At 37.5% G+C, this 13618-nt stretch overlaps 1 protein-coding gene across 2 annotated transcripts in view; it reads left to right on the forward strand.

Moving 5' to 3' along the window:
• Nucleotides 1-1920: 1920 nt before the first annotated feature.
• The window catches only part of galm (galactose mutarotase), a 29231-nt gene continuing 17533 nt past the window's right edge, over nt 1921-13618 (forward strand). The window contains exons 1-6 of one of the 2 annotated variants that reach the window (XM_021480558.3): nt 1921-2195; nt 4143-4297; nt 5398-5604; nt 9482-9563; nt 9640-9790; nt 11295-11469. In XM_021480558.3, the coding sequence (XP_021336233.2) occupies nt 2015-2195; nt 4143-4297; nt 5398-5604; nt 9482-9563; nt 9640-9790; nt 11295-11469 (951 nt within the window). In that variant the 5' untranslated portion in view covers nt 1921-2014. 2 annotated transcript variants of the gene reach the window in all.

The raw sequence follows: 13618 nt of genomic DNA on the forward strand, positions 1-13618 counted from the left end.
AATTATTAGCCCCCTTGAGTTATTAGCTCCACTGTTTATTCAGTTTAACAGAGAGAAGATTTCTCCCACACATTTCTAAACATAATAGTTTTAATAACTCATTTTTAATAACTGATTTATTTTATCTTTGCCATGATGACAGAACATAATATTTTACTAGATTCAAGACAATTCTATACAGCCCAAAGTAACATTTAAAGGCTTTACTTTGATGGTTTGTTCTGTAGACTATTGAAAATAAAATTAGCTTAAAGCGGCTTATGTTTTTTTCTTTTTTATAAAAACTGATTTTATTGTAGCCGAAATAAAACAAATAAGACTTTCACCAGATGAAAAAAATGATCAGACATCCTGTGAAAATTTCCTTGCTCTGTTAAACATCATTTGGGAAATATTTAAAAAGAAAACAAAAAGAAAGCCAGATTTGGCTTCAGTACTGACTTATCTAATGTATATGCACAAATATAATATTGTTTATCATCCTATTGAAAAAAAAAAAAAAAAAAATATATATATATATATATATATATATATATATATATATATATATATATATATATATATATATATAGGTGAAGCAGTGGCGCAGTAGTTAGTGCTGTCTCCCCACAGCAAGAAGGTCGCTGGTTCGATCCTCGGCTTAGTTGGCGTTTCTGTGTGGAGTTTGCATGTTCTCCCTGCGTTCGCATAGGTTTCCTCCGGGTGCTCCAGTTTCCCCCCACAGTCCAAAAAACATGCGGTACAGATGAAAATGTAGTGTATGAGTGTGTGTGTGTGTGTGTGTGTGTGTGAATGTGAGTGTGGATGTTTCCCAGAGATGGGTTGTGGCTGGAAGGGCATCCGCTGCGTAAAAACTTGCTGGATCAGTTGGCGGTTCATTCCGCTGTGGCGACCCCGGATTAATAAAGGGACTAAGCCGACAAGAAAATGAATGAATGAATTAATATATATATATATATATATATATATATATATATATATATATATATATATATATATATATATATATACATACACGTGTGTGTGTGTAGTGCTCAGCATATATAAATATATAAGCATTTTCATTAGTCATCAAATATAGCAATTTGTCTCAGTGAAGAGGAGTAAAAGAGGAGTAAAGATTCAAAGTCACTAGAGGCACAGCATATCTAGGACTTTTCTACTTTTAGACTGACACATTTAAAGTCTATCTGCAATTATTTTTAGAACTATCCAGGTCAGAATGTCACAAAATATGTGTCATTAATGCAAATATTTGTCTAGACCAGTGGTTCTTAAACTTTTTTCATCAAGTACCACCTCGGAAAAAAATTGTCTCTCCAAGTACCACCAAAATGAGCAGTATTGAAAGACAGTAGCGTAGTAGGCCCAGTAAAGCAGCTACAACTCTGCACATTTTAAATAAACGTGGCAGATTACCTCAGAAATATAGGCTATATGTCATATATGGCATATTATATACATAATTTTAAATAAATTTTAAAATATATGTAGCATGTGCACAACATATTTCATTCCTCCGTGTACCACTGGAAGGAAGCCCGCGTACCACTAGTGCTACACGTACCACAGTTTGAGAATCACTGGTCTAGACACTTGGAATTGCTTTGTTGTTTTTGTGTGTTGTCAATTTGAACTTGAACTTATCTTAAAGTAATTGAATCACATTAGTTTTTAAATATGTCTGTGTGTAGCGCTGTTTTCCAATGTTTGTTTTTAGCCATGTGCAGAGTTTTATGATTTACTTCAACAGTTTAGGGTTGAAAAATTGCAGTCGCATTTCAAAATTAAAGAAGCACCACAAAATACCATGGCTATTTATACACGCGAAGTGCTCTCCAAATCCAGACGGTGGCAGTACGACATCCTCGAACTCTTCCTCTGTTGCAGAAGAGATTTTGAAAGAGTGGGCGGTACTTTGTAGTTTATTAACCAAGTGTAGTCAGTAGTGTTGGAACTTCTCTTGCAACAGTGGACCTGTAACTCCTGTTTAGAGCCAACGGCTTGGTTTATAATGACCGAAGTGCATAAAGAGGAGTTCGGCACTGCTCTGGGTCCAGTGGAGAGATGGATCCTGCGGTCAGCGAGTGTCAGTGTGGAGATCATTTCTCTGGGCTGCGTGATAAAGTCCATCAAAACAGCAGACCGCAGCGGTCAAAGTGCGGATATAGTGTTAGGATTCGATGATATAGAAGGCAAGTTCTACAGTTCAATGCATCGAAATAACAGATGAGAAGCGTTTGTTTACTGTGAATGGCAGGTATTTTTGACCGTTCAAATGATTTTTGGACTAGTTTCTCTCTTCTGCTTCCTGTCACATGTCTGTACAGGATTTTTTTATTGCAATAACAACAGTACATTACAACAAATACTGATACAAAACTGAAAGGAGGAACGTTATAGTACAATCAATAGAAATATTACTTTTTTGAAACAAGAGAAATGTAGCAATTTTAAAACAAATATAATATAGGTAAAACAAAAGAAAGACAACGATAGAGAGAAAGAAAGAAATCAGGTATGATAAAAATAAAACAAATTATTGCAGAATATTTAAATAAAGCACATGTTTTATAAGTTTTAAAAGCTTTCTTGTTGTGAGAGTCTGTGATGGTTTTTAAATAAAGATCTAGTTCTCGTTTAAAAAATAAAAAATGGCTTACATTAAGTGTATTTGCATTTGTGTATAAAAACATTCCAATAAATAAAATGAGGTTTATGCAAAAAGTTTAATTAAGGAATTGTTTGCCTTTAATATAAAACCCCAAAATAACATGTCTATAGCTTAAAGAAAAATCACCACTAACCTTTTGGACAATTAGAGAGTTTACATCAGACCAGAACGGTTTAACAAAGGGACACTCCCAAAACAAGTGAGCAACAGATTCAGAAGTTTCACAGTAAGAGCAAGAGATGTTGGTGTCATTTTTTAATTCTTGTAAAAATTGTTTAACTGGATAAAACCTGTGAATAAATGTAAAAGATTTTTCTTCAATTTTATTTGTAAAAAAAAAATGTCTTGGGGAGTGACCAGACATACAACCATTTAATATCATCAAAGAGGTTGTTCCAATAAGAAATAGAAGAAGGATTTGAAATAACAAGGTCTAAAAATAAAGACCTGATTTTATGATTGGATTTTTTTAGATGCACTGAAAAAATTGAAGTATTAAAAAATGTTTCTCTAATTATTATCTCAGCTGGTTCTCTAAAACATTAATGAGTTTTATTGGAGAACAAATTTATTATTTAGTTTTTAAAGAAAACCTGTAAGTAATAAAATGTTAAAATATGTAAAACAAACCTAAAAACATCTTATTTGTGTTACTTCAATTATACTATGTAAATATATTTTTACAAACATTGTTATCATAATGTTGATTTAAAAAAACAACAACTCCAAGTTACTCAGCATGGTTTGATGTGTATTATTATCATCACAATTAACAAAATATTTATAAAATTATATAAAATAACATATAGCAAATGAGACATTTAAAAAAAATGTCTACAAAATTGATTGAATTACCTGAACACTATTAAAATCTTTGTTTTGGGATATTAGGGGAATTAAGATTCCTGTAATCCAGTGTATTTTATAAACCAGTGGGATGTGGGATGCTAACCATTGGGACAGCAGAAAACATCCGGTTGGGTCTCGGAATCACCTAAAGCAATTTGAAAGAAAACAAAGCAAGCTTACAATTATTTAAATGCATAAACTTAAGATAAAACAGTTCAGTTTGTTTTAAAATATAATTTTTAAATATTCTGAAAAAAAACATTGAAATTAGGAAATTCTTGTATACATCTCAAAAGATTGGGTGGAAATTCAAAGTTAAAATATTTGTAAAATTCCTCACCAAGTAAACAAACAAATCAATCAAGAAAAATCAGGTAAATTATTGCTTAAAATTCGAAAAACCTAAAGAAAGTGCAGTTCTTTAAAATAATGGAAACGTCAAAGTTAATTTACCGGAGAGTTTGGGCCTTTGAATTTGTTTTGTGGACAATGAGGGGCTTTAAGTAAAAACATCACTGCAGTGTTCAACTAAAGAGATGATTTGCCTGGCTGATGTATTTCTAAATCTAACTTTATTGAAATAAAATATTTATTAGTTTCCTTTTTTCCCCTAAGCTAGGTTATTTCTCTAATCCTCGCTACTTTGGAGCTGTTGTAGGCCGGGTTGCAAACCGCATATCCAAGGGCTGTTTTGTGATCGATGAGAAGGAATATAAACTAGCTATAAACAATGGACCCAATGCTCTCCATGGAGGACTGAAGGGCTTTGACAAGGTAAACAAACAAAGCATGCTATGAAACCATTTTTCAAAATAATGTATAAGACGTTCTACCACAAACGTACATTATCTGTCCCTGAAATAAAAACAAAAATACAGTGAGTAAAAAGTATTTCATCCCAAAAATTTCTAAAATGGACTGATGGTTGATTTCTGTGAGTTGTAAAGGAATATGTCATTCATTTGCATCTCAATTGTTCTTTCTTTATTAAAAACACTTTACAAATTTACAAACCCTGCCATTGTTCCAATTGTAGGTTCCAATTGAACCTACAGCTTGAATAGTAAAAATAGTTTAATATTAACTGTTATTTAGAAAAAAACAAGCTAGCAAAAAAATAAAAAATAGCAAGTTTAAGTTGTTATCATTCACATCAACTGATGATAAAAACATGAAATTATAAATAAATTCTACAAATTAATACTACAAATACATAATACGTGGTGACGCAGTAGGTAGGGCTGTCGCCTCACAGCAAGAAGGTCGCTGGTTCGAGCCTCGGCTGGGTCAGTTAGCGTTTCTGTGTGGAGTTTGCATGTTCTCCCTTTATTCTTGTGGGTTTCCTCCGGGTGCTCCGGTTTCCCCCACAGTCCAAAGACATTCGGTACAGGTAAAATGGGGTAGCTAAATTGTCCGTAGTGTATGAGTGTGAGTAAGTGTGTATGCGACTTACACGGTTGCAGCTGGAAGGGCATCCGCTGCGTAAAAAAAAACATGTGCTGGATAAATTGGCGGTTAATTCGGCTGTGGCGACCCGGACTAAGCCAAAAAGCAAATGAATGAATGAATAATTATATAATACAAATAAATTTACAATTTTCTTTGTGTTTCTGTCAGTCCTGTCACATTTGCATTAAATTTATCATAAAATGTGTGCAATACACGATTCGGAAGTGACATCATTTGACTGAGAGGAAGCTGGCAATGAAGGATACGTTCTATCATTGAATTGTATAATGCTTGTTTTGTATGATTTTTTTAGGACGACAAGCTTAGGTCAGGCCCTGTCACATTTTTATTAGTGAAAATGTACGTATGTGGTAAAATGTTGCTTATGCATTTTCTTGCAGATTAAGTGAATGTGTGTGTTGTAGGCTGTGTGGAGCACAGAGGCAGTGGATAATGGAGTGAAACTGAGTCACAGTAGTCCAGATGGTGATGAAGGCTATCCTGGAAACTTAAAGGTTTCTGTCACCTACACGCTAGAGAAGAGCACACTGAGCGTGCTGTACCATGCACAGACTGACCATACCACACCAATCAACCTCACCAACCATTCATACTTCAACCTGGCTGGAGAGGTAAAGTGAAAAAGTTTTTAAAACGTTTTGGTAACATTTTCTTTAAACCCATGCTCATAAAAAAGTTTAAAAAATTCATCTGCACTGCTTAGTTTTATAACTATTCAGGTCGGAAAGTCACAAAACAACATAATACATCAAATTTTTTTTAAAAAATACATAAATCAGAAGACAGTTGGTTTGTCTTTGTCCTTGTGTTTCATACTACTGCTATAAATTTTACTTTAATCATAGACAAGCAGCAAGAGTAGACACTTGAATTTATCATAAGCTTAAGTAATTAGGCTGGCTTGTGTAGCAAGCCAGACTATTGTTATACTATTTTTCTTCTGAGACTAAAAATTAAACTCTATCTCCTCCTAGAGCTTTCGAGCTATGACCACCAAACTCACACCAGACCTCCAAACTGGTCTGACTCGGGTTGCTATATCTTTTTGGTCTGATCCGACTTTCGTTTTTCCGAAAAACGTCCTGGGACCGTCGGAAAAATCCCATTGACTTAACATTGCACCAAACTTTTTGACCTCATAACTCTGCATCAGACTGTCCAACAGACTTCTAGCTGGGCTCATTTAACTCAGACTACCTAACTGCCAATAACTGATGAGCTTTTAACTTTCTGGCCACACCCTAGCAACCACTTTTGGGACCCTAGAAACTGTCCCATAGACTTCCACTGCAATAGACTCTCATTGACTTTAAATTGGGTCATCTTTGTGCGAAGTCTGAACTTACAAGAAGAGGATTCGAGACTGAGCTGTGTTTATGGGCTACTTAATATTGAGGAAAAGCCCCAATCAGATAGGCGAACGTCGGCAACCCCGCCTCCGTTTTCAGATGTCTCCGTCTTTCCCCATCCACACTGAGACAGAGCAGCAGTGTTTTAGAATGAAAACGGCCTCTCCAGCGTTTCCAAAACGCTCCGTTTTCGACGCGCGAGAACTCCGGCGTAGTGTGGACGGATGGCGTAACCGTAGCAAAACTTATGCGTTTTAAAACGAAAACGCATTAGTGTAAACGGGGCCTCAGAAACAGGGCTTTACATTAACACCCGCCAAATGTAGGTAGATTTCAACTTTGGCGGGTTAGACAGACACCTCCACTGGCCACTTTGGCTGGTTGAAAATAATTTTTAAATTGTAGTTTTCCTAAAGGCAGAGTTCGACAATATAAGGATGGCCCAATATGCGTGCAAATGTGATCTTAGAATCGAGAAGTAAAATAATTGTGAATTTGTAATCACGCGAGGAGAAGAAAGCAAATGAATACCGAATGAGAGGACGTTCATTGAGCAAGCTCATACTCGACACACAAAAAGTGAAATGAATGACGACGCATGTGGACACAGCACAAAATTTAAATCAAGTAATTTTAGCATGTCAACGTCAAATTTAAGCATATAAAATATATTTTACCAACAACAAAATTGTGGCTAGTGAAAATGCAGAGTGGCTAGTAACATTGGAAAACTACTAGCCACAGTGGCCGGTGATAAAAAAATGTAATGTAAAGCCCTGCTCAGAAATACTTACATTGAGTTAAGGGCAGAGATTTGAAAAGCACAAACTGTTTTGCGCTTTTAAAAAGATGAATAAAGTACTTAATAATATAAAATAAACACTTAATAATACATATAACAATCACGTCCCATGCTGCAAAAGTCAGTGAACATGATTTTACTGCAGTCAGGCAGAGACAGAGAAATTTATAGAGGTGTTTGATGCAATTTAATCCCGATTATTGTTTCTTGTAATCACAAAATCTAAACCGAATTTCAATTGATTGCACAGCCTTGGTTATTAGTATTATGGTGAACTCATAGCAAACTTGAAAAGACTGAACTAGGACTGAACTAGGATTAGTGAACCAAAACCTTTATCTACAAACCTTTTTTTTTTTTATTTTATTTAAAGCAAAAGCATCCCTAATTTTTTGTAAGGAATTAGTCTTGAACAAACAACTTTTTTCATATCCGATACAAAGATTTCCTCCACAGAATGGGCTCTATGCACAGCTAGTCCAGAACGCAGCTGCCAAAAAAAATGAGAACACAATACACTTGTACTGGTTTCTCTACACTGGCTGCCAATTTAGTTTAGAATTCAGTACAAAGTTCTGTTGTATGTTTTTAAATGCCTCCATGGCCTGGCCCCTGAGTATATTTCTGAGCTAATTATCATACACCAACCTGTGAGATCTCTTCGCTCTGAGAATCGTCTCTATTTGACAGTTCCACGATCACACTTAAAATGTCGAGGTGATAGAGCTTTTTCAGTAGCAGCTCCAAGACTATGGAATGATCTTCCACTCTCCTTAAGGTTGACGGAGTATTATTTTATCTCGAAGTCGATTAAATTATTGGTAGTGACTTTTTAGTAATTGGTGGAGACATGTCCTCTCCGTCCATGCCAATTTTACGCCGTTGCATTGAGTCACAATTACACACAGTTACTAACTTGTGTAAATGCATAACTGATTGATTCAGGTAGTTTAAACAGTTTTCCAATTTTCCAGACTTCAGAAACTACTATTTTTTTAGGGTTTTTTACCATTGCTGTATAAAACAGTAGAATTGAAACAGGAATGTAGGATCTAGAGTCGTAAATCAATCTTAGGTCACCGTGAGCACCTCAGCGCTAAATGTCAGCACACTTAACCACTAGGCTACTGGTGCCAACACAGGGTTTGTTGTAAACTCATCAGATGATGACAAAAGATTGTGCAGACAAACAGAATTTGTTCATACTAAAAGCTAAGTCTAAAATTAGCAAAATATGCTACCAAAATAAATAGGGTAAAGTTTGATTTCATACCGAGTTTACAGGAGTTAAATTATGTTTCTGGAGGTTAGCTGGCAAATAGTTTGAAACAAGATGGCAAATGTTTGCTAAAAAGTAGATTTTCCATCTTCTTTTTCAATTCAATTCACCTTTGTAATGTTTGTAACCTGAATTCCTTGTGATCTCACTACCACGGATGTATTTTTTTTGTAGTCCCCAAAATTCGCTCACTGTGGACTTTGCTAACTCTGTAAAAGCCAATTTCTCTCCTTGTATCTTAGAGTGCTTTCACACCTACACTTTTGTTTCGGAACGTGTCTCGATGGCCCAGTTAGCGCGGTTCGTTTGGCATATGTGAACAGGGCAATCGCGCTCTGTTCCGCGCCAAAGTAATCGCTCCGAGATCGCTTGAATGAGGTGGTCTCGGCTCGATTGAAACGAACCCTGGAGTGGTTTGATTACAGTGAGAAAGCGATCTGATCCGAGCGCGGTTATATCACAGTGTTTTAGGGATATGTAATAGGCATACGGCTATATGAAGAGAGAATTATGAGTAGGGCGGGAAGTTTCGCGAGTCTCCACATGCCCGCAAACGAGTGATGATCTCCCGGTAAACTCGCGTCTCCCTCCCGGTCCTCAAATAGGCTACGTCGCGCACCTTCTCACCCCTCCCCACCGCATCTCTCCTCAGACACATCGCGCGCGCGCACCCTGTCAATCACCATCAAACCACCACTTCTCCTGACAGCTGAGCGGGACGCTGCAAAATAAACCCTGACACTCTGACCAATGTAAGGAGAGTTTACTCGCACGTGACTTGTTTTAGCTCTTTTGGTCCGTTTAGAAACTTTGCAGTGTGAAAGCGAACCGCTCCAAGAGCAAAGAGCAACAATGTAACAATTGTAATCTCTGTTTCGGAACAACTGAATCGATTCACAGGTGTGAAAGCACCCTTACATTCCGAGATGTTGTTTATGTTTACATAGCTACAATACACATCAACTAAAGTTTAAAATATGATATCGTTGTAGACCACCCCTTTAAATAAATCAACTTGAATATCTGTCATCAAATGTTTTTACTACATCTTTCTACAGGGGACGCCAGATATTTATGATCACGAGGTGACTATCTCAGCCGAGTCCTACCTGCCTGTTGATGATACAGTGATACCCACAGGTATTTCCATCACTTTATTTATACCCTTTAATCACTCCATGTCAGAAACTGAACAAGTTTGCATTATTATGTACAGGGGAGGTTAAACCTGTGGAGAAGACTCCGTTTGACCTGAGAAAGCCTGTCATTCTTGGCTCTAGACTAAAAGAACTGTCTGGTCCAGGCTTTGATCACAACTTCTGTTTGTATTTACCTGGTGAACCTCCACTGGAGCGAAAATGTGCACGGTAATGTTACTTGGATTAGCAAAATTGAACTCATGTCATGTGATTACTCTTCATGGCTCTTAAAGGTTCAAGAAACCCTTGAGTACTTTTTTTGAGATTTTAACAGATTTGTGTGTTGAGCATCAGTTAAGACAATGTTAGCACCTGTCAGCTTTAATTGAGGGGTAAACCGGATAATTTGGAGCTTTTGTAAGCTAATTTCATCTTCCGGGTTTAAAATGATTTTGGGGGCGGGATCAAAATCGGTGACGTAGCGCAAAACTGCAAGTGCAAAGATGACTTGTCGGTTTCTCATTATTATTCATAGCGGAGTTTTCTTATCCTATGAGAAGAGCCGGCTTCTTAATTATTCATGACTGCGCGAGCTTTCTGAAGGCAAGGCAGACCTGCCAGTGCCAAGCTGTGAGACCCTACATTGATGACTGGGTGAAACCGCGTCCATGGACCCATGGCACATAGTATTTAGCTGTTCATGAAGGGTCATATGTGTTTGTTTCCATGATCCACAGGGTTTGTTGCATGTTTTTCCCTGTGATGCTGTCAGGGTTGATACAGCAAAGCTGTTTGTGTGCAGCAAGCATTTTTTTGTCGGGAGAGCAATACGAGAATTGGAGAATGGCGGACTTGTCTTTTATCAGGAGTTCGTTCACATTAAGACACATCGCCGTGCTGCTGTGTTTGCCTAAATCCTCCAGATTACCAGTAGGGCTAATGGTTGAAATAGGCTGGGCAGGAGACCTGCAGCACTGAGTCTGCATTCATACCCGGGGATTGAGGGAAGAGTCCTCATTTATAATGTTTATATGAACAAGATTATCTTTATCATGATATAAATTGTGGTTGTCTGTATATTAAATAACGAATAACAAACTAAGCAGGGCATTAAATCACTGTTTATTTCTTTGCATTTTAACTTGGTAAACTATAAAGTCATGCGTCTCCTCACAGTTTGTGTCATTTTGTGAGCTAACTGACAACAGTTGTTCGCTTCCCCTCCTTCTCTCCTGCTCTGCTGGCCACGCCCACTCCTGCCTCTGATCGGAGCTCCACGCCCACTATGATGCATCTTTTGAAAAAAATTCTGACCTGAACCGAAAGTGGGGGGTTTCATGGCCCTTAAAAAGTTTAGTTCACCTAAAAATGAAAATTCTGTTATTAATATTCACCCTCATATTGTTTCAATACCCTGAGGCCTTGGTTCATCTTCAGAAAAAAACAAATTGTTCTTATCTGGTGTTGGGCCGAGCACCTGATTTAGTGGGTTAACTTACTATTGTTGTTTGTGGTAGTCAGCTACTTGTATTTGCACCATTATGCAATCCATTTTAAACCAGTGCTGTTAGCTGTAGCTGTCAGCTGTAGTTGACTGTCTTGGTCATTTATGAAAGTGACCAGCTGTGTCACCCACATAACTTTCCACTCAAAGCATGTATTTATGGGACAGCAGTCACATGTTTTGTAAATCTTCTGGTATGTTTCTTACTGCACATGTTGGTCTCTGAAGAGTGGTGCATCCTGGGACTGGTCGTGTTCTGGAGGTGAGCACTACCCAGCCTGGGGTTCAGTTCTACACCTCCAACTTTCTGGATGGGTCGGTGAAAGGCAAAGGTGGAGCTGCTTACTCCAAGCACAGTGCCTTCTGTTTGGAGACCCAAAACTGGCCTAATGCTGTCAACCAGGTAATCTAATTAAAAATACATTATAAGTGGCATTACTGGATAAGTGTGGGGTTAATAAGGTTTTATAGTTTACTATTACTATATATTAAAAATACTTTTATTCAGCAACAAAGCAATATATGTATCAACAGTACATTTATAATGTCACAAAAGAAAAGATTGATCAAATTATCCTGAAAGAAATGATTACAGTTACACTAAACATGACGAAAAGTCATGAAAATAAACGTTTTGGTTACTGTAAATAATGTTAATGCGTTAATCATGTTTCAACTTTTTTTTTTTTGTTATACAAAGTTTAACCAAAGTCCCTTTAAGGCGAGTCATTTCACGCGGCGGCCATCTTTGATATGCCTCTCGGGCATTCTGTTTGAATGGGAAAACATCAAATTCTCCAAAATTGCTTGCCAAGCTTACGATTAAATTTCATATCATGAAACAACAATTACATTAGGCAACAACTGTCTCCATAGTTTAATTTCTAAATGTTTGAGTCACACTAAAAATGCAGAAATCAACATCTAGTCCAAGCCCCTGCCCCGGAGAAATGTCAGTCTGAACTGATTGGGTCACCAATCTCGTTCCTGGAGGTCCGGACCCTGCAGGGTTTAGCTCCAACTTGCCTCAACACACCTAACACAAGTATACCTAGTGAGTCCTTGATTAGCTTGTTCAGGTGTGTTTGATTAGGGTTGAAACTAAAATCTGCAGGACACCGGACCTCCAGGAGCAAGTTAGGTGATCCCTGGTCTATAGAGGTTGCTGATTGGCTCCTGTACTAGAATGCGGGCTTTATTCGCCATATAGTGATTGCTGATTGGCTCCTGTACTAGAAGGCGGAGCTTTATTTGCCATATTGACAGTTACACTTTTCCCTATTCAAAAGTATACGAGTGACATGTCTTGTGTATTCTATAGTCTTTGGTTTAACTCATAGATATATACACTAGATATCGCATAGGGACCCTGAGCATGCTTCAATAGCGCTGCCACATTGGTACAGTGCTCCCAGGACAAATGTCATTCAACCGCACTAGTCAAGACAGTGTTATTACGTGAAGATGCTGGCTTTTAGCGCTGTCTATGAGTGTAGTAATGAGAAAACAAAGAAAACAAAGCACAAAGGCAGAACATTTCATAGATAATATTAAGATTTTTTTCTGTTTTTGTATGTTCTGAACTTTTGTGCTAATCAGGTAACGTTATTGATGATAACAGTCACTTACTGCATTTATCATATGTCAAAGCAGCTCCAACTCACACTAAACACTCGGCTTATGCTAGTTTTGTTGAATAAAATCAGCAAACAATGCAAAAGAAATATGACAACAAGATGCTGCGCTGCCAGAAACTTGCATTATTGTCGGCTAGTGAAAGAGTCGTTCGGGGGATTCATTCACAAACGAATCGCTCCCTCCGTCAGTATGAGAAGTGAAAGCAGGAGAGGAGGTGTGTTTCAGGACATGATTGGATCAAATGTAACAGGGAGGGTGGATAGTACATTTCTGTACACACAAACACAAGCTTTTTGTCAGGAATGCCCGTGCGGTCACTGATCCATCAATGTAGAAAAGTGATGTAAAATTATAATTTTCGTAATTAGAAAAAAAAAATTACATACTAACATCCAGGAAAACTCCCGATCATAGATATATGTGTATATGTGTATATCTCTGACTTTGGATGGCCATAGTCCTCCACTGTACCTTGGTCCCGCATTCATTTCAAAGGAGCGCTACCCTGTAGCAAGATGGCAGCGCTATTGACGCATTCCGTCCAATAGGCCAGGCGACATCTAGTGTATATATATCTATGAGTTTAACTAAGAGCTTAGAATGACCAAGAGGCGACACTCAATAGAACGTTCCATTGCAACAGCAGCGCCCAGCAACATCGTCAAATTCCGCCATTTTGGGGTGAAAGCAATCGGCCATCCAGTGGATCTTATTGCTGTCGCGATGGCAAGCAGCTGCTTTGTTTTTTTATTTATTTATTTTAAAAAGTGCATTAAAGCTGATATACAACCTGAAAGACGCCAATACAACACTCACTATCACAATCATCAGCACTTGTAATAGTTTATTTTACACACTTATAATATGCTTCTGTTCTATTGGAATTATTATTCCAAAATGGCTGTCATCTAGTG

Source organism: Danio rerio, chromosome 13 (genome assembly GCF_049306965.1).
Source record: "Danio rerio strain Tuebingen ecotype United States chromosome 13, GRCz12tu, whole genome shotgun sequence".
Classification (NCBI taxonomy): Eukaryota; Metazoa; Chordata; class Actinopteri; order Cypriniformes; family Danionidae; genus Danio; species Danio rerio.